At 38.8% G+C, this 26,116-nt stretch overlaps 1 protein-coding gene across 1 annotated transcript; it reads left to right on the top strand.

The window, feature by feature from the left end:
* The first annotated feature begins 1,271 nt into the window (after window positions 1-1,271).
* On the top strand, window positions 1,272-25,864 carry gch1 (GTP cyclohydrolase 1). The gene is made up of 6 exons (XM_041989419.1): window positions 1,272-1,780; window positions 12,493-12,602; window positions 19,033-19,088; window positions 22,183-22,214; window positions 22,604-22,688; window positions 24,628-25,864. Exons 1-6 carry the CDS (start codon window positions 1,402-1,404, stop codon window positions 24,752-24,754), a joined length of 789 nt encoding a protein of 262 aa, XP_041845353.1. The 5' UTR covers window positions 1,272-1,401; the 3' UTR covers window positions 24,755-25,864.
* The last annotated feature ends 252 nt before the right edge of the window (window positions 25,865-26,116 follow it).

The raw sequence follows: 26,116 nt of genomic DNA, 5'->3' as shown, positions 1-26,116 counted from the left end.
ACAACTGCTGCTCACTGGATATTTTCTCTTTCTCTGTAAGATAGTAGATCAGCAGTTTCTGAAATATTCAGTCCAACAATCATGCCACATTCAAAGTCACATAAATCCAAATCTTTCTCATTTTGATGCTCAGTTGTAATTTCAGCAAGTCATCCTGACTGTCATTAAACGTACTGAGCTGCTGTCATATGATTGGCTGATTAGTTTTTTGTTTTAACAAGAAATTGAAATGGTGAACATAAAGTGGCTGATGAGCATATTTAACATGCATTCACATGCGATCCAAATAATTATTTTAGTCCAGTAGGATGATGTACATGGTACTTGATCAGCATGAAGTAGGAAACAAGTGTCTGTGGACAAAAAAAAAAAAAAAAAAAGGATGTACACTTTTTCACTTCTAATCTTTTGCATATCAGGACATAATTACTCTTTTTTTCTACCAGGTCTCCAGGAAAAATACACTCCATGATTCTGTAGTCTGTCGAAGCACCTTAATGGTTTTGTGTATGATGTTTTCAGTTTCTCATGAGGTTAGCAGAGAAATCATAACTCACAACATTGCTTCAGTTCATTGACGTTTGCCCCGTTCATTTATCCACATCCCTCCTAAAGGTCCCATCTCAGCATTTCATCCAGTTTTGGGTCAGGACTTTGACTTTCATTGTCCTGACCTCATATCAACCAAGCTTTAGCTCTCAGACAGATGGCCTCACATTTGATTCTAGAATATTTTGCTATACAGATGCAACTTTGCTAACCTGCTGTAAACTGTAGTGTCAAGAAAAGGTTTTATCCTGACAAACCTTCCAAAGCCAAAGTTTGTCTAATTATACTGTTAACATGTTAACTGAGGCCAGCAGAGTAGTTATTTTTTATTATAGGTTTAGTTTCTCTCAGCATCATGCAGTCTGACCTTGAGGGAAACTCAATGAGAAGATTGGCAGCTGTCGAATTACTATAAAGGTGTTTTAAAATTACAACAAAAAGACAAAACGATTCTGCAAAACATACTACACAACGTGCAAGAAACAAACTGTAATGACATGCAAAGATCCTGTTTCCAGGGGCCCACAGCCTCTCATCTGCTCAGAGACAGAGTTGAGTATCCTACATGAACGTGACTACCTTCTACGTCTACGTCTAATGATGGATTCCCTGTAGCCGTCCATCCAGAAATACATGAATCAAAGGGAGCTAGCCCCGCCCCCTCAGTCCTGTCAGCCAATGGGAGCGCTCTCTGGATTATCCTGCTGTTATAAAGCCAAGGGATGCTGAGGCTGCGGGAAGAGTGTCCAATTAGATATTAAACACACTTCAGACCATTAAAACTAACCGCTGGTTGGACAAACTGACCCAACAAGTGCTGAACTCCGGAGGAACAGAAGGAAAAAAGAGGTGATGGAGCACTCTAAACATACAAAGTACAGTTCAAAGGAAAGGAAAGACAGCGGTGACAGCGGCTCCGTCCTCAACGGACACTTTGACGGCTTGGTGAAGCGGCCGGCCGGCGGCCCCGGGCGCAACGCGGCTCAACAGGCGCCGGCAGCAGAGTCCGGGTCGCACCGAGCGGCCACCCCGGTGATGGAGAGCTGGAAAGAGGAGCGCACCAGGAGCGTGGAGGACAACGAGATGAGCCTGCCGTCCCTGGCCGCAGCCTACACCACCATCCTGCGGGGGCTCGGGGAAGACCCTCAGCGACAAGGACTCCTCAAAACCCCCTGGAGAGCCGCCACCGCCATGCAGTTCTTCACCAAGGGCTACCAGGAGAAAATTATCGGTGAGTTTTTTTAAATCCACAAAGCCGCTCAGAGGCGGCTGGGATTTGTCCTGTCTGCAGTCAACAGGTGGCCGGTTTGAAGGGAGGGTGACCCACTCTAAAACTCACTGCAGACCCCTCTGGATGTACAGGAAAGAGTTGATGCACCTGTCTCTTTTTTCTTTTTTTTTTTTAACTTTAATTTGTGTGTTTATGTGTATTAAATTAAAAAATTTTTCTTCTACTACTTGATTGATCAAAGTTATAAGTGCTGCTCTGCAAAGCGGTGCATAGCATGCTGTTAGTCTATGTTAAGATCCCATAAATACAGCAATCACGTTCAGACATATGTTTCTAATCAGTTTGAATTTGACTTTGTATACTGTTACAATAAATAAGTAAATAAAGAATTCATGACTAAAAAAGAAAATGAATTTCTGAAAAGAACTTAATTCTCCATTGTTAAAAGATTTATTTGAAGTCTTCATCAAATCAAAATTATCTTTTTTTTTAGTTTTTTGCTGAGCTGTTTCCCTCCTTTAATTAATTATCAAACTCTAAACTGACATTCCTCTGCTAAAGATCTTTTATTTATCTATTATTCTTCCCAATGCAGACAGAGTTTGAGCTTTATATCTGCTTTCATTGGCAGGAGAGCCTTTTCCCCCAAATCAAACAGTTGTGCAATGCAGTTGTGTGTTTTATTCGCTGCCCTTCCTGCTAAAATCAGAGCTTTTCTGAGATTTAAAGTATTTGCTCTACACTTGAGCATTTCTGTTCCAGATTCCCAGATACTCTTTCTCTACATTTGAGCTGAGGGGAGTGGAGGAGTGTACAGCATCTTTACTTAAGTAAAAGTAGTAATTCTTCAAAGTACATTAACAAATGTTACAAGTGAGTTTTTTTATTTGATAGAAAAAGTTATGCCAATATATATATATATATATATATATATATATATATATATATATGCAAGAATGGACTCCATCAGTGTTGTGAATTTAAGTATTAGCATTAAGCTCTCCATGCAGTCATTGATTCGAGCTCTGTTTCACGTTGACTAGCGGATGGTAACCGATGATTGTGGCTTTTTAGAGAGCAAAGCATTAATTGCCTAATTAGAGCCACTAAACAGTTGATCAGTTTATTTCTCATTTTTTGGAATTCTAGTCATTTTGCTGAAAATCTAAAAGGGGTCAACAATTTATGATCAACTTCATCGTGAGCAGCAACATCTCAAAGAAGGAGATGCTTTCTCTGCATGTCGTCATATGTCTGATGCTTTGGTGACATTTTACTGCTTCATATTGTGCGATCTGATCAGACAGTTCTAATTCTTCACAATGTAAATTACTGCAGACGTGTAAGTAGTTTGAACCTACTGATCCAATCATCCAGTTTTTATACTACAGAGGATCGAGAAAAACAGCATCTTGTGCAGACTGGCATGCACTTTCAGATGCACGTGAGCCGGGTTCTCCACGCTACGACCTCTTGGAGTGGCTGGAATTGGGGATCTGCCCCTTCCAGAGCTCCATCTGGAGGTAGTTTGGCAATAATGGGATGGTTGTGTTTGCTATGAAGCTGTAAAGTGAGGAATGCAGTGGAGAAAATTATGGGGGCACTAGGAGAAAAGTTGATGTTTTGCTTTGTTTTTTTTTTATTCTTACCTTATCTTAAAGCATGGTTACATGTGGATCCTCTGAGATCTGGACAGCAGAAGCTACAGATAATGATGGTATATTATGTGTGTGCTGTCATTCAGGCGAGGTGGTGCTACGTCTGTGTCCTGATTGGCTGTTACAGTTGCCTCCCCTTGACTTGCTGAAAAGCAGAGAACAACCAAAAACATATGTAAGATTAAAAGCTGCTGGGCTTTTTTTTGCAGAGAGTTATAGCCTGTTCAGAAAGGCGTCACACTGTTTGGTCAGTGTTCACATGTTTATGTGCATGGAGGTCACAGGTTCAGCTTTCATCATAACCTGAGCTGCAAAGCCTCTTGTTGTTGAGCACATGATGTGCAGAACTATAGAAAAAAGTTATGCAGAGATTAAACATGACCTCTGATGGGCAGTGGTAGCCCTGTTATGTAAAGATGTCCTCTGTTCAGAGCAGATGATTGGACTGATTATCTGAAAGAGACATGCATCTCATGATGTAATTATTAACACATCCTTAATTTATTATCAGTATTTATTATTTGTCTCAAAGCTGAGAAAAGTGACCAAACAGTTTTCCAAAATGGAAGTTGGATTTTTGCCCCCCCCCCCCCCCCTTTTTTTTTACACAAATAGTAATGGTACTACTACTAATAATCAGTACTATGCATTTAAATCATTTAACCTCCATAAAATTACATAAAAAGTTTGCACTAAATTAAGGAAAAACCTTGAACTATTAGCCCCAAGCTAGAAACACTTGTTGAAAACACAATGAAAACAAACCTTTAACTAAAGCCCAAAATTTAAGATGAAAAACACAGTAACACAGCCTATAGAATAACTGCTACAGTAACCTTGAAATTTTTATGTGAGTAGAAAACCAAGGAAAAAGCAAATAACTGACCATGTATGTAATTTGTACAGGAAACGAAAACTATGCAAGATATCTAAAAATAGTACAATGGATGTAACCCAGAGACTCACTCAAAGCTTATTTATTGGGGAAGATTTGTAATTTATTATTTCCAAAAATATAAGATGAAATACGAATACTAATGAACATTTTGTACAAATATTTGTAGCCTAAATCCTTACAAGGTTGTTCTATAACTGAGTTAATTTAGTTGATATACACACACATGGACAACATTGTTGGTACCCTTCGGTTAAAGAAAAACTCAAAATGGTCAAAGAAATAACTTGAATCTGACAAAAGTAATAAATAAAAATTCTATGAAATTTAACCAATGAAAGTCAGACATTGCTTTTCAACCATGCTTCAACAAAATTATTTTAAAAAACAAACTCATGAAAACAGGCCTGGACAAAAATGATGGTACCCTGAACTTAATATTTTGTTGCACAACCTTTTGAGGCAATCACTGCAATCAAACAATTCCTGTAACTGTCAGTGAGACTTCTGCACCTCTCAGCAGGTATTTTGGCCCACTCCTCATAAGCAAACTGCTCCAGTTGTCTCAGGTTTGAAGGGAGCCTTTTCCAGACGCCATGTTTCAGCTCCTTCCAAAGATGCTCAATAGGATTTAGGTCAGGGCTCATAGAAGGCCACTTTAGAGCCTCCTCCATGTTCCACAGTAGGGACGGTGTTCTTTTCTTGATATGCTTCATTTTTTTGTCTGTAAACATAGAGCTAATGTGTCTTGGCAAAAAGTTCAATTTTTGTCTCATCTGTCCATTGGACATTCTCCCAGAAGCTTTGTGGCTTGTCAACATGTAGTTTGGCTTTTTTAATGATTTGTTTTCAACAATGGTGTCTTTCTTGGTCGTCTCCCATTAAGTCCACTTTGGCTCAAACAATGACGGATGGTGCGATCTGACGCTGATGTTCCTTGAGCTTGAAGTTCACCTTTAAGTTTTTCTGGGCTCTTTTGTTACCGTTCGTATTATCCGTCTCTTTGATTTGTCATCAATTTTCCTCCTGCAGCCACGTCCAGGGAGGTTGGCTACAGTCCCATGGATCTTAAATTTCTGAATAATATGTGCAACTGTAGTCACAGGAACATCAAGCTGCTTGGAGATGGTCTTATAGCCTTTACCTTTAACGTGCTTGTCTATAATTTTCTTTCTAATCTCCTGAGACAACTCTTTCCTTTGCTTCCTCTGCTCCATGTTGAGTGTGGTACACACCATGTCACCAAACAGCACAGTGACTACCTGTAGCCTATATATAGGCCCACTGACTGGTTACAAGATTGTAGACACCTGTGATGCTGATTAGTGGACACACCTTGGATTAACATGTCTCTTTGGTCACATTATTTTCAGTCTTTTCTAGGAGTACCATAATTTTTGTTAAGGCCTGTTTCACGAGTTTATTTTTTAATAATTCTTTTGAAGCATGGTTGAAAAGCAATGTCTGACTTTTATTGGTTATATTTTATAGAATTTTTATTTATTATTACTTTTGTCAGATTCAAGTTTTTTCTGTGACCATTGTGAGTTTTTCTTTCATTAACCGAACTGTACCAACAATTTTGTCCACGTGTGTAAGAGTAAAGTTGCTGCAGTTGACAGTAGAGTACCACCCAACTTCTCCATGTTGAATGTTTTATCAGAAGCAGCACTTCTTCATGTGCCGTATCATCCATCAGTCAATGCCACACAGCTATAAATGATGATTTTTGTTTACTTCCGAGCAGCGGCATGATTGTTCTATTGATTATCCCACTTTGTCTACAATGAAAATAATATCACAATGAACATGCCAAACATCTGTAAGCTATTTAAGATTTTCTCTCTTTGGTCAGTGTTGAAAAAATATGCTGTTGTTTGTTGTTGTTATATATATATATATATATATATATATATATATATATTGCCACTGTTTACAACAATAATGATCGTCCATGCTAACATGAACTAATATTGTGTAAGTTAGCATAAGATCCAACACTTGTTTGGACAGATAATCACCAGCTGTTGGAATTGTTGCCTAGCAACTATGATGCCTTTTATATCCTCTAACAAAAGGTAGCATTTGGCATAAGGGTGTCCCTAGGTCATAGTCAATGAATGTTGTTTAAAGGGGGGGTTAAGTATTTCCAGTTTACTAATATAGTAAACTGGAAATAGAGAAAATCATAAAAATCTGAAAATTTGGGGAGTGTACGGAAAACTTAATGTAAGTCAAGGAATAATAGATGATTGATGTTCACTTTCACTTCATGGTGATGCAGACAACATAAGCCAAAATGCTTCATGCTTCCTATTGACTTAATGTTGATGCTAATATAAATTAAGCAACACATTCTGCCTTCAACGCAACATCTTTTACAGGAATGTCCATGCATTATTCAACAGGACAAGGTACAACCACAATCTGCTCACATTGCAGAGGCATGGCTGTATAAGAAGAAAGTACATGTGCTGCACTGGCCTGCCTGCAGTCTTGACCTGATAGAAATGTGTGGATTTTGAATAAAATTAAAAACAAACAATGCAACAATAACTCCATACTGTTGCACACTTTTAGATGTCTTTGTGGGAAAGACATCTAAAATCAGAAAAACGCACAAAATCAGGAAAAACAGGAAACTGCAACACCAATGGGACAAAATAAAATCAGAAAATGATGTGAAATGTGAGACTCTTGTGCACAATCAATTACCTTTCACACCACATTATATATATTAAGGCTATTTGCAAAAATGAACAAAGAGGCACATTTGATATTAATACTGAGTGCATGCTCAGAAAAAAAATCAGGATTTACAAGAGAAAGGGAGAAGTTATAATATAAAATATGTTCTGTCATTATGAAACAAAACTTACATGTTATAAAGTACATTCAGGCTAAGTCAGGTGGACAGTTTGCTGCCAACATGTGCCCGACTAATTAATGATTACTATTAAAATAACATGATCACCACTATTCAGAAAATTGATGGTTAAATATAAGACAGCACGCACCCCAGTGCGTAAAGATGCACAATGGCTTATCTGTCACTGCTGGAGAATATGGCGCGAGACCCCGTAGTGAGTGGATTTTCGGAGACCAGCATGACTTGCTGACTGGCTCCTGAGCCGGTTCTGACTACCGCGTGCTGTGCTCTGTGATGCTCTCAGACCTCTGTGATGCGTTGGGCCCGGCGTTACAGAGATGCACCAGGAGGAACCACGTCGTGCCAGTCCCTCAGTAAGGGCTGCCAGTACTGGGTTTTCTGGCAACCGGCACCTTCCAGGGGATCCGGCTGACAGGTCGGTGATCACAGCCAAACTTCAGCCATGTTATCCCAGATGTGTGAGACGACATCATTGGTTTGTCACAACGTTACAATAACTTTCCTACACTTCAGGTGGTTAACGAAAGTAACAGTCCCGCAGTACTTTATGGTGTCTTGCAAATGGCTTTCTGAAGAAGTCATCCCAACACCTACCAGTCATTCTAAGTCCCAGCAGAGCGGGACGCAGACTGAAGTCTGGAGGTCTAGAAATAATACAACGCTTATGAAACATGCAATGCATGGATTTCCTTTTATTTATCAATTCTTACACAAAGTTTTTTTTTCTCTCTCTCTGTGTGTGTGTGTGTGTGTGTGTGTGTGTGTGTTGTCCCAATTTCTGTCTTTATTTCCCACAACTTCTTGGCCACCTCGTTAATAGCATTGATTGTGCCCCTCTGCACCTGCAGGACTTCCTCTGGACATGTCTGCTGCGGTGCTGTGTGGCGTCTCTGGCTTCACCCTCTCCAACCACAGCTGCAGCGGCATCACAGTCATTTAGCAGACGTTTTTCTCCAAAGCGACTTATCGTGGGCTGTAGCGTTAAGGGTCTTGCTTAAGACCCCAACTGGAAGGTGTTAATATTCACCCCTTTGGGATTCAAACTTTGGGCTCCCGCATGGGAGACAGATGCCCTGCCAACTGAGATTTCCACCCGCACCATCCGATGTCTCTGGCGTGTCTTGCCCTTTGACATGGCGTTGACACATTTGCCACCTGCTCCCACTATTCTGCCTTTATGATACTAGTAATGCCCATGCTGCCTCAACCAGATAACACCTTTTTACGTTTTTCAACGTGGTCCATCAGGAGCTCAGTCTCTCATTCCCAAAAATATCTGCTTCTTCCTTTTTTTCCCCTCCTGAGACATCATAGAAATTATATGAATATTTATTATAGGCGTTCACTTGACCTTTTAAAGCCACCATAAGTGCGGGGAAAAGCGCCCTCACATGCCCAACTTTAGAGTTGATTCTGATTTATTAACGGAAACAGGCATGGGACATGGGTGCACACGCTTTTATAAATCTAAAAGTTTTTGTGCACAGCATTTCCTTTTTTCCCTACATACGACACCTGTAGTCTGCTATACGCACAGTTTTATAAATGAGGTCCCAGGTCAGATTCAAACCTGCTGCAGGACTCTTGGCTCTTTAAGTGGCTGAGGAGAGTTCAGAAAGATCCTGAATCGATGTTCAGGCTCATTGCTCTGATGTAAATAAATTTAGAAGCAACCAGACAAATCCATGATTATGTTACAGAATTGATAAGAATCTGCGTTGTCATTTAAAGTGCCTGAAAACGTTGTGCAGCTCTGCATGTGTGAGATGGAGCAATGAATGTGCTGCTTGTTTGTTCAGTCACTTCGCTGTTTCCTTTTCCATTCAGAGCGTGTTAACATGTATGTTTGTGATACTTATTCACACACACACTGAACATGAGCTCTGACGTTGAGTAACGCTGTCATTACCTGATAACTGCTTTGTCTTTCTGCCACCCAAATCATCCAAGCCGACCACTGCCCTCGCCATTTCTTCTTCAGCTAATTAATGTTGACTTAACATTATTTTCCCTTACTGTGTGCTTGTTTGTGGTGGATTAAGAAACCGTAATAAGAAGGTGGGCAGGGTAGGAGGATTGTATTACACATTAATGTTACTAAAGGATTATTCTAGAGGTGATCATTTCAGTAACTTGGATGATATTTTAAAATCTCAGGACATTTCGACAGCCAAGATTTGACCAGTGATCCAGTTTTCATCAATTAAATCAGTCGTATTATGGCTATGATTATCCCCCCCTGCCCATTGCTAATAAATAATAATAATCTAAAAAGAATAAAGAGACAGAACTTGCCTGAGAGTCACCATATTTTTTTATTTCTCAATGTAATGTTTTCTGCTGCAGAAGTTTGGTTTAAAGTTTGTTAAAGTTCTCTCTTCTAGTCAGATTTTTTTAATGCCTTTACTGCATTCCCACACTATTAAATTGATTAAATTGGCAATAATGTTATTAGCAGCCACAAAGTCCTGCTTGAAGTGTGAGCTTGGTCTTGATTATAATGCTTTGAAACTAGATTACCACTTTGTGACTGTGTCATCCTGAAGGCAAGCTGAAAACCAAAGTGTGTTTATGAGCTGTAGATTGACAATCATCAGATCTCCTCTCGTCTGCAGGAGCTAAAGATGTTTACAAGTGAAAGTTAGAATATTTCTGCAAGAACCATGTGAAGGGAACTCGGGGGATGAGGACTGAACATCTATGTAACCATAAGAAAACCACTAATCAGTGAGGTTAACCAGAGAAAAGAGAGATCAATTCAAGAGAGCATAAAGACTGGACTCTGGGGCAATGGAAGAAGGTCATGTGGTCTAATGAGTCCAGATTTACCCTGTTCCAGAGTGATGGGAGCATCAGGGTAAGAAAAGAGGAGGATGAAGTGATGCAGCCATCATGTCTAGTGCCTACTGTACGAGCCTGTGGGGGCATTATATGATCTGGGGTTGCTGCAGTTGTTCAGGTCTAGGTTCAGGTTTAGGTTCAGGTCTCGTGTGTTCAATGAGATCAGCCAACTACCTAAATATACTGAATGAGCAGGTTATTCCATCAATGGATTTTTTCTTCCCTAATGACATGGGCACAATCCAAGATGACAATACCAGGATTAACTGGGCTCAGGTTGTGGAAGAGTGGTTCAGGGACTTGTGAAAAAATCCACAACAAATGCTGCTGTAAACAAAACTGAAGGCAGTCCAACCAAATATTAGTGTGTGACTTTTTCTTTGGATGGACAGTGTATGATCAAGCCACAAACTGTGTTTCCACTTAAGTTTCAAACAAATTTTAAGTATTAAAATAAAATGAATAAATAAATAAATAAAGATGGGGTCTTTGCCATGTATGGAGGAATACAGAGACACATCTTCAGGATGATTCCATTCATTATGATGTGAATTTCAGAGTTTTGGCATGTTCATTCCCTGCAGGCAGCCACAGCTGATGTTGACATGTTCACCATTCACAGAAGCAATCTCCATCTCTCATCTATTTGGGTCAAATATTTTTAAAAGAAGATATAAAAAACATTGAGTGTAAAACTTTCATCAACATTTAACTTCAGAACATGCATTCAAAAACCACACAGATGCAACAAATCTGAACTTTCCACAGATGATCTGATCCTCTTCTGCTCCTACAATGAGTCATTTCTTTAGGAAAGATCTTGACATATATTGTGCAAATGACAAATATTTTCATTAATATAAATTAATGCAGTAAATTACTGTGTGTTTTACATTCTCAATGATCAGACTTGTTTTTGGCATTTGGACTGGCGTTAAGTAGCCTTTCAAGCCTCATGTGGATGTTATGTTGTAAAACCCATCAGTGCTTTTACTTTTAGTAGTTTCAAAGCTGACAAAACCTTCATAAAACTTTTTTTTTTTCTTTAATGAATCAGTCATCAGATTTTACCTTGTCAGCTGGCACCAAATCAGTTTTATTGAAGAGACAGAACAACAGATAATGGTTGAGGAAACGATGGCTTGGTTGTATATGGACTCTTTTGTGAATCTGATTTGCTGCTTAGCATTATAAGAAAAGCAAGTTTTTACCTCCTGCTTCTAAGGTACAATGAAAGCAACATGACAGCTTGATGTTGGGTGGAGATAAAGATGTGGAAGCTGGACATTTCTATTCTGAGCTGGGGGTGTGATGTAGAAAAATAACTGCAAATCTGAAGATCTTGTGGGTAAGATATTTTCAGATATGTAGCCTCAGTCAAAGTGGCAGGATTGTGGTTTAAATGTATGCTCTGATTAACAGAAAACTGATTTTTCTATCATTTATTTCCTTCAAAGTTCTCTGATGCATCAGTGTTCTTTTTTTTATTTTCCTCAACATTTTCCTGCTTCTTCATTTGCTTGTTGGTATTCAGTAAAAGTTCACTTCTCTTCATTAAGCGTGTACTGCATCATTATATGAGTGATATAAATTTAATCTGAATGGAAAAAAATTTAAATCATGAGTCAAGACACATTCTGCCAGTGTTAATGAAACATAAGATCTTAAAGCTGTCTCACCTCCAGGTAAACTCCTAATTATTAATGTGATAAACCAGATGTCAAGAAGTCTTTAAGATTTAGAGAGAAAAAAATCCCTCATGATGAAGGATCACTTAAACTGCAACAATAGTCAAATAGGCATGAAGGCATAAAATAAAACGTTAATCAGATATTACCTCCAGTCCTGTTTACACAAAGTCTAAAAGTAAGCAGCAGAAACTGTAGCAACAAGTTATTTGTTCTGTTTGTCTGACCTCAACCCTCCTGGTTCCCTCCCCTCCAACAGATAGCCAGTCAGGAAATTAAAAGAAAGCCACCATGAGAGCGAGAGGCGTTCGCGTCGTCACAAACAGATAAAGCAGTTTATTGAACTCCAGCTACCAAAAAATGCAATAAAACAACAGCGAGAAGGAAGAAGCAGAGCTATAATTAGACAGCAGTGTTTGTCGGAGAGAAACACAGGAGTCCATGATAAAGAGCTGAATGGTTGAGGTGAAGCTGACGTCCTCCTGCACGCCTGTTTGGTTTCCGTTTTGTCCATCCTCCAATGTAAACACACTAATATGGGACAGTTTCTCAAACAGAAAAAAGCTTTGACACAAAGTCAGGCACCTAAATTTGCAGTAAATCATTACACAAGCTTTAAAGACAGATAAAAACACTTTTGTTAAATGAATTCAAAGAGTTTTTAAAGTACATTTCTTCCATTTTACTTGTTTTTAGTTGCAGTTGTGTTTTTGTTTCACTGCCTTTTTCTTCTTCCGCAGACGTGTTGAATGATGCCATCTTCGATGAGGACCATGATGAGATGGTGATCGTCAAAGACATCGATATGTTCTCCATGTGTGAACACCACCTGGTGCCCATCTTTGGCAGGGTGAGAGGACTGCAGACACACAAACACAAAGAAAAACTATTAGATGAGTTATTGTTACTGTAACTTCATGTTAGAATTGGCAGATATGTACATTAAGTGGACCACTGACTGGTACAAAAAATTGTACAATTCTAGTCAAATATTTGGACCCTCATACCTAATAAAAGTTACTGATACTGTACATATTGCACCACAATTTACCATTTTCCATTGGTGTACCATCCTCCCAAACAATCTCACAGCCTTAGCAACACCCCATACACTTAGCACGACCACAGCTCAGGTTGCTGACCAACCCAGATCCAAACTTCTGCAGAACGCCTCAGTACAAAAGCTGTTGCCAGCGTCCCAGTAGCAGACACCTCAGGACATCACCTGAGGTCCAAACCAGGTCAAAACTGTTTAGATGGATTGAGGGCAACATCAGGAAGGTGTGTGGTCGGCCCTATGAAAATACAATGTAGTAGCAAACAGCAAAAGCAAAAGATTAAGGGAAAAATGTTTTTTAATATTGGTTGATATTTTTAAGCTAATGGCTAACTTCCTGTTAGATCCATAAACAAATAAATAGGCCACACAAGCGTCTTCCATGAGATGTTGGCAGAATCTTCAGTCAGACAAAATGGTGGTTAAAAAAAAGGGAAAATTTATTATAAAAAAAAAAAAATAAATAAAAACTGGCTGGAGATGGTGTGGGGGATATTTTCTTGGCACGCTTTGGCCCCTTCGTACCAATGTGGCCTGGTTTAACCACCACCATGTCCATCCCTTTATGACCACAGTGGAGCATCTTCTGATGCTACTTCCAGCAGGATAATGCACCAGGTCACATAGCTCAGATCATCTCTAACTGCTTTCTGGAACATGACAATGAGTTCACTGGACTCCAACGGCCTCCACAGTCACCAGATCGCCGTCCAACAGAGCAGCTTTGGGATGTGGTGGAACAGGAGATTCTGATCATGGATGCAGCCGACAAACCTGCAGCAACTGTGTGATGCTGTCATTTCAATATGGAGAAAACCTCTGAGGAATGTTTCCAACACCTTGTTGAATCCATGACACCAAGCATTAAGGTGGTTCTGAAGGAAAAAGTGGCCAGTATTATTATTATTATTATTATTATTATTATTATTTAATTTTGATAAAAAGAGCTCAAATATCTCTCAGATGAAATTGCCCTTCTTCTGGTGTACACACTTTTGGTGCTTTTACATGGTCTAAACTACGTTAAAGTAGGAACTTAACACCAGAAAATTCCTAAAATTACAAATCTACTACATGAATATTGGTAAAAAAAATTAATAAATAAATAAAATGAAAGAGAGAGAGAACCTAAGAACCTACAGAAATCGCAGAACAAACTGTCAGTGAAGGGCTTGTTTATCACACCTACGTTTTAATACAGTGGAGAAATAACAGCCTGCTATAGCTAATATCAGTATTAATTTTCTGCTAATGTGTTTAACCAGTCACCTAGAAATTTTGTAACAGAAGGTTTCTTTCATAGAGTAGCTACTCTGAAGCAGAAGCTTTTAAGTGGATATTTGTTTATTAACTATCAGCTGTAGTTCCTGCAGTGTACAAGAAAAAAAAACAGTAGTTTCTCCTGTAGTTAAAGGTTCCTGTGGTTGAAAAGCAGCTATACATGGGCGGAGCTAGAGTGTGATCAGTGTGGTGCTGGTCAACTCTGAAATGTGATTGGACACCCCAGGTATCCTTCAGGTGATTGACAGGTCACTGTAGGAGGAGGACAAAAAAATCTGTCCAGAAAAGCTTGAAACACCAGTATCACTACACCAGTTTGAAATTTCAGTAAATCTTGAAGTGGTTACCTGTCATCCTTTAGAAATATTGACATATGGCTGCATATTTTATCCCTGTGCAAGTACATGGTTTTGTTTGTGTGTGTGGGAGTGTGCATATGATTGTGTGTGAAAGAGACTGGTGTGTGTTTTTAAATTGCTATTATATACTCTGCTGTGTGAAGGCTTTTAAAATCTTGTTTTTCATATGTATACCTTGTTTTTTATTATAGAAAACACTTTGTGTTATTTTATGGCTGAAAAGCGCTTTATAAATACAATTTGATTTGATTTGATTTGATTTGAAGAATCCAGTCCAACAAACTGCTAGTAGAAGCCGCCATCCCCGCTTCTATCACACCAAACTCTATTACACCCCAAAACAGCCACAAAGTTGAAGCCACAAAGGATTGATTAATGAAAACATCAATTCCTTGCAGCTAAGCCAGCCGTATATAGATTTTAAAAATAACAAAGGTACACAGAATCTTGTTACAAACATAGAAACATGTGAGCAGATGTGTATCTTAAAAACCCTTCCTCCGTTTTTTCTGGAGGCCGCTGGTCTGAGCAGCAGAGAACATGAGAAGCAATCAGATTAGTTGAGATCTGCTTATCTGCAGCCTGCTCTCTGCTCCATTCACATCATTACTCTCTAAAGCCCAACCAGCCTCCTCCTCCCTCTTTCTGCCTCTTCTGTCTCTGCTTCCATCCCTCCATCTTCACTTGCAGGTGCATGTCGTTTAACACAATAGACGGCAGCAGCTGATGTTTTTCCAACGCTGTAAATGGGCTCTGATGACAGCAGTGAATCACGCAAACACTTACCGCACCTCTTGTGTCATGTTTGCTCCTGTTCCTAGATGTCCTTCCTTCCTCCCCCTCGTCCTCATCAGCAACGTCTCGTCCCAGCTGTCTGTTTCGTGTATGATGTCGGTCAGATGATGTGCAGGTAGCTGCTGCCTGTTTGTTGAGCTGTTTCAGTGCCTGCTACATAAGAGCACTTTATTGCAGGCTGTCAAATCAATGGATTTGAGAACCTTTGTGAAGAGCAAAAACTTGGAAAAAAATAAAATCTGTCACTTGGTCTCATATTCAACCATCATAACATCTTCATTGTGATCCATTTATGGCATAAGATGTCATAAGATCAAAGTTTAAACAGAGAGAATAAAACAGTTTTTAATAGTACGTTCAACTAAACTTGATTTACATTTTACAAAGTGAATTAAAACACAAGCTGCACCTTGATTTGTCATAGCTTTCTTAATTGGTTTTAAATGGCCATTAAGTGCCAGGATGAAAAAAACTTAATGAACTAATGTTAAATAAAGTCTTGTTCCCATTAAAGGAAAGACAAAGAAAAAGGACAGAAAAAAGAAAACAAAAACTAATTCATTGTCATTCATTTCCGTTATATCCGAGAACTGATCTAAATAGCCGACATTAGCTAGTTTTATTTAAATGGTTAATTGGGGGAAATCTGCCTGAAATCTGCTTTTAATTGACTATGAAAACGTTCAAACATTTTTTAAAATGAATCGACTATGCTTCACACATCTACTGCATTTACGGAAAAGGTGGGTGGGGCAAGTTGGAGCGTTATGTTTACAAGAAGTTGTGGAAAATTGGGCCTTATAATGCCTATTAGAGTGTTAGGACATATATGATTTCAAAGCATATGTGAAAGTCTGAGTTCTGGGGAGCCCTTGGCCCAGTTCAAGCCCTGGTGTTAACACAATGCCAAGGAGGAAAGACATCAGGGGTGATCATAGTCAAGCAAATGCTGATGTCCGTCAATCTGGGAAGTGTTATAAGGACATTTCTAGATCATTTGGTGTCCACTGTTTTACAGTGAGAAAGATTGTTCTAAAATGGAAAGTTTCAAGACAGCTGCCATTGTCTGTAGGAGTAGATGCCCCTGCAAGATCAGCCCAAGGTCAGACTGTGCAATTTTTAAAAAACTAGAAAAAAAATAAATAAATACAAGAGTTCAATCTAAGAATCTCCAGGCCTCATAGCCTAGCATGTTAAAGTAGCACTTTGTAACTTTCTGACCTTAAAATAATTTTAACAGTACAGTGAAGTATGCATCCCCAAGCTGAGAAACTGCAATTCACAATTTTTTTACAGGACACTGCATCAGTTTACAGCAGCACTGAGCTTTATTACACCATGGGACACGCTAGCAACTGGATATCAATGCACTGGCTGTTTTGAGCATGCACCATGGCAAAGAAACCCAAGAAGGAAGAAATGAGGGAAAGAAAGAAAGTGACAGAGCAAATGAGTCAATGTCAGACTGAGCGCTTAGAGAAGAGGCAGGATTCAAGATGGAAGCAAAATTAAGCTGGATTTATACTCATGCGGCGTCTGCATAAGGTCGGTTACGGTGTAGCTGATGCTGGTGAAGTGTGCTCTCACACTCGAGCATAAGGGGTATGCATCATTTTGGTGTCGTGTTGCAGTTTCTCTTCCTAATCTGAAGGTGCCAGTAGGAGTGGTAGCAGCTGCTAAACTCAACAGGTCGGGCTTCTTTGGATGGCTCACTTCAGTTCCGGTAGGTATTTCCTGTTTTAAAACAACAATGGCGTCCAACATTGTGCCGTTTCTTCATGAGACTGTGGAAGCAAAAGAAGAAATAATTCGATCAGCTTCTCATCAACTTGATCCATTGGGTGTTGTTTTTAAAAATGGCGGTTACCACAAAAAATCAGAGAGAGAGAGATCCCAAAATCCTTAAACACATAATCCCAAACTGACCAATCACAAGGGAGTACTTCCATGTAACCGTCTGCGTAGCAGGGGTGCACGTCACGTCTGGAAGAGGTGCACGTCGAGCCTCTGCAGACCTACTCCGGATATCGCTTATGGCGGTGATGCCGTAACCAACATTACACGCATGTATAAATCCAGCTGTAGTGTTTGTTAATCTGCCAAAGGTTCATCTACTTTAAATGTTAAAAATCCTGACAGTACAAAAGGGTTACTGGAGAATCTTCTTCTCTCTAAAAAGAACATGGCAGTATGGCTTAGGTTTGCAAAGCTGCATATGAACAAACCACAAGACAGACTAAAGCAAAATGGAGATGTTTGGTCATAATACTCAGCAGCATGGGGAGAAAATTAAACAGAATATCAACACCTCATACCAACAGTTAGGCAGAGGGAAGATGATTCTTTTCTGCATCCACAGGACTGGACACCTTGCAGCCATTGAGTGGATCATAAACTCCTCTGAATACCAAAGTATTCTAGAGTCAGATGTGAGGCCATCTGTCTGACAACTAAAGCTTGGCTGAAACTGACTCGTGTGACAGGACAATGATCCCAAACACAGCAGCAGGTCTACAACAGAGTGGCTGAAAAGAAAAGAATCAAGGTGTTGACATGGTCCAGTCAAAGTCAGATCTGACTCTGACTGAAATGCAGTGATGGGACCTTCAGAGAGCTGTGCATATATAAATGTTGTAAACTTCAGGATCTTGGTAAACCTAAAATTCTTTCATTCAGACTGACAACATCATACAAGAAACCAGTACTTCAAGTTATTACTGCTAAAGTTAGTTCTGCAAGCTCCTGAATTATGGAGATTTACGTAGTTTTCCATACACTGTTTCTTCAGTTTTTTTCTTTAATTATGCTCTGACACAAAAATAATCAGGGTAAGAGGATTTATATTCAAATGAGTATTTTATATTCTCGTGGCAGCAAGTCCTTTAAATGAAATGATCATAAATCAAGTCATCCTGTAAAGTAACTCGACACAAAGTTGGAGGGAAATACGACTTACGAGTATTTCCACATCACAGCTGATATCATTCTGAAGTTTTTCCTTTAAGAAGTCACAAAATCCTCAAAAGGAGGAAGAAGGGGTGGTTGGATGGTGCTGTAAAGTTCAGAGTTTTCAGTCATTCATGCAGACAAACAGATAATATGCTGGAGAAGAGATTAAATGTGGCAAAAATGGATAAAAAAAAGGCTCCCTAGTCTCTCGCAGCATGTCAGTAAGTACGACTAACGTGAGCAGATAAGTGAAGCAGCAGTGAGCTTGTTTGATGTTGGTATATCAGGCCGACACAGTAGAGAGAGAGCAATAGAAGGAAGTGAAAGAAAGGAGAAGAAGAGATCTTTGCACGCTTGTTGCTGCTGCCCTTTCTCTCCTCTTGTCAACAAATTGCGGCTGACATTTGAGTGGAGCGTTTATGTTGGTGTGTTTGTGTGTACGAGGAACGCTGCCTCTGGCCATCCACAGCAGTGATTCTCCAGCCATCGCGTCCTCGTCTCATCCTGTCCACCTTCAATGCTCCCCTAAATGTGTGATGATCTTACACTAGCTTTTTTTCCATTTTCTGAATATGTTGAGACTTCTTATTGTTGAAAGAGATTCATTCTGATGTAGAGAATTAACCTGCAAGAACTGCAGCCTTTTTTCCAATTTTTAGCTTTAAATTTCTCTCTTGATATCTAAGTAAGTAAAAGATAAGACAACAGAGAGAATTTTTCCCACCTTGCATTCATTCCTACCTCAGGCAGTGAGACTCGTGAGCATTATAGCTGAGCTGGGATCAGTAACAGCTCAATTTATGAGTCACATTGTTAACTGAATTATTCTCTGTGTGCAGGTTCACATCGGTTACCTCCCCAACAAGCGAGTTCTGGGCCTCAGCAAGCTGGCCAGGTGAGTAAATTTACTCTAATATGATAGAGTCTCTGCATGTGTGTGTGTACAGTATGTATTTAAGCTGATTATTAAATGTGTGTGCGATCCCAATGACCCCAATACCCTCAGGCTTACTGTACTAACACGCCTTACTAATACAGTACTGGACGTACACGCTAATACCGATGACAACAGTTAAATTAATCAGATTTTTGTCCATAAAAGCTTTAAAAATTTTGGATTCTATCTTATTTGGTGTGAGATTAAATGAAAAATACAGATGATAGTAAAAAGAAACCAGATGCAGGCCCCTTAGTACCAACGTGGCCTGGTTTAACCACCAAAGCCTACCTGAGTATTGTTGCTGACCATGTCCACCCCTTTATGACCACAGTGTAGGATCTTCTGATGCTACTTCTAGCAGGATAATGCACCATGTCACAAAGCTCAGATCATCTCCAGGTGCTTTCTAGAACATGATGATGAGTTCACTGGACTCCAACAGTCATCAGATCTGCAGCCTTAGTTATTGTTTCTGATTGGCTGAAGAAAATCATGTCTACATATAAATATAAACAAAACTGTGTATGTTTTTTCTCAGAAACCCACAACGACACAGCAAGCTGATGTTTTTATCAAAGGAGAAATGCTGTTGGCTGTATATGATTTTCAATACCTTGGAATTATTTTAGACTCCAATTTAACCTTCAAAAAGGAGGTAAAAGGGGTTGTAGATACTATTAAATTTAACCTGGTTAATTTAAAAAAACATCAGACCATATTTAACAGCAGAGGCAGCTAACCTCTTCATGCGTGCCATGATCCTTTCCCACATATCCTACTGCTTTACAAGTATGTCTCAAGCAAACTCTTAACAGATGCTGAAGGCACTGGATCAAAAACCCATCACTTACCATCACTGCCATATTGTAACAATATATAATTTACTTAATTATGATAATCTTTTACATTTTTTAGATGCCTGTCTTATTTTTAAGATATTACATGAGCTTGCATCCCTCCACACTCCATGAGTTTGCAAAGCAGGATAGCAGCAGTGGGGCGACTAAGGCAACCATCAGAGGAGACTGTGTTGTACAGTACAGACAAAGTAAATTTGGGCAAACAGTTTTCTCAGAAAGAGCCACAAACTACTGGGGTAGTCTCTCCAGTTAATTAAGAGAAAGCACCAGCTATCCAATATTTAATACTAACTTCAGAAATGGGTTTAAAGTCATTAAACTTGCACTCATGAATAACAAGCCTATCATATCTTTTGTTATACATTAATATACTTGTTTGATATCACCACAAATTTTATCATTATTAATATTATTATTATCATTATTATTATTATTATTATTATTATTAGTAGTAGTGTAATGTATTTACTGTATATTGTTATGTTGACCTACCAAGGGACTAGATGACTCCAGCATGTTTACATTTTAAAATCAAATTGAAATTTTGATTAATGTGCATTGTTTCTTTTAAATAAACTCAATAAATAAATAAATCTCAGTCCAGTAGAGCACTTTGGGATGTGATTATTCTCATCATGGATGTGCAGCTGACAAATCCTCTCCAAGACAGTCTGCAGCAGCTGTGTGACGCTATCTTGTCAATATGGAGCAAAATCTCTGAGGAATGTTTCCAACACCTTGTACCATCTAGGACGCCAAGAATTAAGGCAGGAATGAAGATAAAAGGAGTCCAACCCTACTCTAGCAAGGTGGACTTGATAAAGTGGCTGTGTATGTATCAGTGCCCCACAAATCAGCACAAATTGATAAACAAAAAAAAAAACATTACAAATCTGTCATAAATTAAAGAACAGTTATCTGTGATGAGTTGTCCAGATGTTTTTAAGAGGAGGGTTTGGCTTTGATCTGTTCAAATCAGAGATTGATGTCGTTTCAGCTAAAAACTAATCGAGTCCTGCAACCACCGGACTATAATTCACATTTCATCCGTATAATGGATGGATTGGACAGTTATTGTATAGTTTAATGATAATTTTCAGTCCTGAAGTTCCAGTCAGATTTTAGCTGCAGTGCTCATTATTATCTTGCTGCATGGAGTCTTGACTGTCATCCCGCTTCCCGTTTGGTCTTGTGACATTTTCTTGGAGGTGAATGAGGTCGAGTTTGTCTAAAGTACTTGTCCTCACATTGGAGCTGCAGGTTGAAAGTAAAGATCAGGTTGTTTCTGCTGATCAGCAGGACTTCTGATGGCTTGAGGGGTTTTTCCAACATGGAGCTGGGCCTATTGTGAGAATGTGAATGACTCGAGTCTATTAGACATGAACTAACATTTAAAAAGATGCTAGAGCTTAGATTGTCACTGAATCTTTTGTATAATTATTCCCCATGTATCTAAAAGGTTATTATTTTTTGTCTTGTTAACCGTTTTGAGTTTAAATGGAAGCATATTATTATTATGAAATTGGTTTCTAGTGTAGGGTGGCAACATTAAACTGTTTGTGGCCAGAAATGTGCAGTTTGTCTTCCGGTTGAGACTCAGCAGCTCTGAGTGAAGTGTGGTGGCAGGAAAAACCTCAGTGGTTTGAAGCATCTCTGCTAAACAACAGATTTGACTGCTAGAGGAAAAAATCAGTTTTTGTTCATGCAGGCAAAACAACTGAACTACAAGGTCCTATGGCTTATAAAACTGGATACCAGGGCTCTTCAACTCCAGCCCTCAAAGGCCACATATTGCATGTTTCACTGCTTCAACCCACCTGATTCAAATTAATGGGTCATTGTGCAGTAAAATGACAACAAGCTGTTGGATCAATTTAGTTTGAATCGGATGTGTTGGAGGAGGGAACCATCTAAAACCTGCAGAACAGAGGCCCCTGAGGACCGGAGTTGAACTGTTTTATAATATGTCTTACAATGTGCTGTCGTAGTATCATATCATTTCTGGGTACTTCTGGCTTATAGGGCACAAACTGTAAATGATGGCTTTATAGATAATTGATTGAATTGTTTGAAGCCTAATTTGTCTCATAAACAATGATGAGTAAGACCCATGATAAATGTTGGCAGGTAGAGTGAAATTCTCCAATATTTCTTGCAATACACTAACGATGTCTCCTCCTCTTCTTTAGGATTGTTGAAATCTACAGCCGTCGATTACAAGGTATCTATCTATCTATCTATCTATCTATCTATCTATCTATCTATCTATCTATCTATCTATCTATCTATCTATCTATCTATCTATCTATCTATCTATCTGTCTGTCTGTCTGTCTGTCTGTCTGTCTATCTGTCTGTCTATCTAGTGGATGGATAGATGTGACAACTTGAGTGGAAAAAAAATAAATATATATATATATATATATATATATATATATATATATATATATATATATATATATATATATATATATATAGTAGGTAGGTAGATAGATAGATAGGTACTTTTACTGCAACAGAGGATCTGAATACAGTGTCCTTGATCACTGACTGTTGTTTGCTTTGTCTGTTTGTGTTCGTATGTCCGTCTGTCTGTCTGGTGCATCTACAGTTCAGGAGAGGTTGACCAAACAGATCGCTGTGGCGATTACTGAGGCCCTGCAGCCCACCGGGGTCGGAGTCGTCATCGAGGCCACGTATGTCCACCGTATACCCATACCAGTGAAATATCTATTATTACACCAACTTTTTCTACATTATTTCTTTTATATGCTTCTTCCTCACCGACATGAAATATTTATTTTTCTTTCATTTCAATTTGATTTACCTTCAGTAATCTGTCTTTGTGTCAGAGGGTCTAAGTCAGGGATATGCAACTCTGGCCCTGCTGTCCAACAGGTTTTAGATATGTCCCTGCTCTAATGCCCTGTCATAAAACAGTGGTTCCCAATTTTTTTCTGCAGGGCTCCCCTTTTTATCAACCAACAATAACATAAAGTTGATTGCCCACTGATATATTTGTCCATGTTTACTTAAAAATCACTTTTACAAGATAGGCAAGGCAAGGCAAGGCAAATTTATTTAAATAGCACATGTCATGTACAAGACAATTCAAAGTGCTTTACATAAAACATTACAGCAGGGTGCAGAAAGCAGTACAAGTACATAAAAAAAAACAACCAAAGATTAAAAGAAAAGCAATTAATGAAATAAAAACAGAAGGAAGATCCTTTAAATAAGATAGATAAAATGCAAGAAATAAAGTTCCAGTGTGCGGAAAGACAATATTTAAAACATGATAACAGCTTAAAAGAACCACATGTAGATTTTGACTTCTAAATAATAACTAGTGAAATGCAGCAGAGAACAGGTGGGTCTTTAACCTGGATTTAAATAAACTGAGTGATAAGATAAGATAAAATAAGATAAGATAAGATAAGATAATATAAAATAAGATAAGATAAGATAAGATAAGGTAACTAACAACTGGGACTTGTTATCATGGTTTATGGGTTTCTGGTTTAGTTCTTGTTGGATTTCTATTGAAGTCTGTTCTTTAGTGTGTGTTCTTGGTTATCTTGCTTCCTGTTTTAATTTGTAGAGTTTGTCTTTTTGAACATGCTTTACTTCCTGTCCTCACACACTTGGTTTCTTTGCTAATTCTCTTCACCTGCTCCTCGTTGTGTTATTGCTCCCTCAGTGCATATATACCCCTTGCTTTCATTTGTTCTCTGTCTGATTGTTGTGTCTTGTTGTCTATGTTGTAGCTCTGCCTATTGCCTTAGTTTATCTCAGTCTGCCTGTTTCTTCCTGTTGTTTTACATTTCATAATCCTGCCTAGGCATTACCTTTTGCTCTAGGGAAATAAATAGTCCATTTTCTTGTCCACCTACCTAGTCCAGCATCTTCCTCACTGTACCCTGACCCTTGTGTTTGGCCACTGGTTCAATTTTAAACCCTCAGACTGGTTCAGATGATATTTTTTACAAAGGGCTTGTCCAAGATCAGACACTATGGATCCAGTTGAATAATCTGTTATCTTAGGATCCTTCTTGAGTAAAAGATACCATTCTAAGTGGCAGCCATAATGAGAGTTAGTGAAATTCTAAGAGAAGGAGGTCCAATGCTTAAATTATTTCCTTTATCAGAGGAAGCAGTGGAGCATCCTTTAAGAAAATACTTCCTTTCCACAGTTCCTCAGATGCAGTGCCTGATCATGTTTGTCCAGTTTTAACTGTGATTTCTGTGGATAAATATGAGAACAGTGGAGCGAGTTTCACATGTCACAGGCATGGTGTCACATTGCAAAACAAACTTGCCCACAGGTATAAATAAAGAAACCTTGAAAAGGTCTCAAACTGTATGAATGAAAAATGACACACACAGCATTACAGGGTTAAAGCAACTGGTTTTGTTTGTATCTTCTTCCTTGAACATTTATTTCCTGCAGCTTAGTCTTTACCCCCACCTGCTGGCCACAGCATGCAGCTTAGTTTATTCTGGGCCAGATGGTCAACTAACATCCAAAACATCCAGGAATAAAACTGCTTCCTCAGCTCTTTCTCTCGTATCCAGCTGCATGCTTTTAAAAAAGTTTGCTATTGATTAAAATTCTCCCTCTTCTCCTCCCTGCAGCCACATGTGCATGGTGATGCGCGGCGTCCAGAAGATGAACAGTAAAACCGTCACCAGCACCATGTTGGGTGTTTTCAGGGAAGATCCAAAAACCCGCGACGAGTTTCTGACGCTCATCAGGAGCTGAGGATGATGAAGCTCCTCCTCTTCCTCCTCCTGTTGCCTGAGGTTACTTCCATCTGCACGGACCAGCTGCAGTGTTACCTGTGTGTGTGTGGGGGGTGTTTTTGTCTCACCAAGGGCGGTAACAGGATGTTTACTATCTTTCCAGTCTTTGTAGTGACCTGAAAAAAGCAGCACGTTACCTCAGTGATTTCAGTACGAGGCCGCTGACTGACATGTTTACTTTTAGATAGACAGACTTTATCTAATTTGTCCACTTGTGTTGCATCTGTGTGTATATGTGGGGTGGGGGGTTGTGTGTGTGTGTGTTATTGAAACATCAATCACTGGTCTAAAAAAACAGGAGGAGAATTTACACAGAGAATTAGTCCTGATAAAAACAACACTAATCATAAGTCTGATAAATGATAAAAGAAAACTACAAATTCGCAAATGACCAGCAATCAGACTTTTATGGTTACTGTTAACATTAAACAATCTGATTTATAAATATACTTTAAATATATAAATATACTTTAAGCCATATTTAATAATCATCAAAAGTAAAAAAAAAAAGCCCTAAGAGTTAAAATTTTAAACGATGGATATAAATTGTAATCTGTGTAATATGTTTCTGTAGGACGTTTCTGCCTTTTAAAGCACCAAATTCTTATTTTTTTAAATTCTTGAAAAGGACATTTTTTACATGGTCTAATTAAAGCCTAAACCTAAGGAAGCATGAAGCTGTCACTCAAATAAAAAAATATCTGGGACCTTTTACTTTTATTTTAAAAAACATGAAATGGCATTAAGTTGTACTTCATTGAAGAGATTTGGTGAAGCTTGGAGGACACTGTGATATTGTTGATGTTGCGTCCTTAAAGCAGACAGGACTACGTCTTTGTGTCTGCAACTTATTTCTCCCAGTCCCAGCAGTGCATATAGCCTTTATAATTTTCAGAAGACAGCAATAAGCATAATCAGTGGTAAATGTTATTAACTAAAAGCAGCACACACACACTCTATGGCAACTCAGACAGATGCACGCACTCTCTCACTGCACACAGGGAGTTGACATACCATGTTGCTCATAACTGTCCCACATGTCTGTGTGTACATCAATAAACCAGAGTAATAACTGAAATGTTTCTGCTTGACGGGAATATTTTCCATAAAATGTATTTTGCTCCAATATAGGTTGAAACAACATCTGCAGGCTGCTTTGATTCATGTTCTTACAATAAAATTTATCACATTACCATGTGATATGTTTCAGGTTTTTACAATAAACTATCACGTTATAACGTGACAAGGTCCCAATTCTTTTTTTTATTTGGGTGACAGCTCCATGCTTCCACATAAACCAGCCAAACAGTGACAAAAACAG

The sequence above is a fragment of the Melanotaenia boesemani genome, chromosome 1, assembly GCF_017639745.1.
Source record: "Melanotaenia boesemani isolate fMelBoe1 chromosome 1, fMelBoe1.pri, whole genome shotgun sequence".
Classification (NCBI taxonomy): Eukaryota; Metazoa; Chordata; class Actinopteri; order Atheriniformes; family Melanotaeniidae; genus Melanotaenia; species Melanotaenia boesemani.
This window is presented reverse-complemented; position numbering and strand designations above follow the sequence as displayed.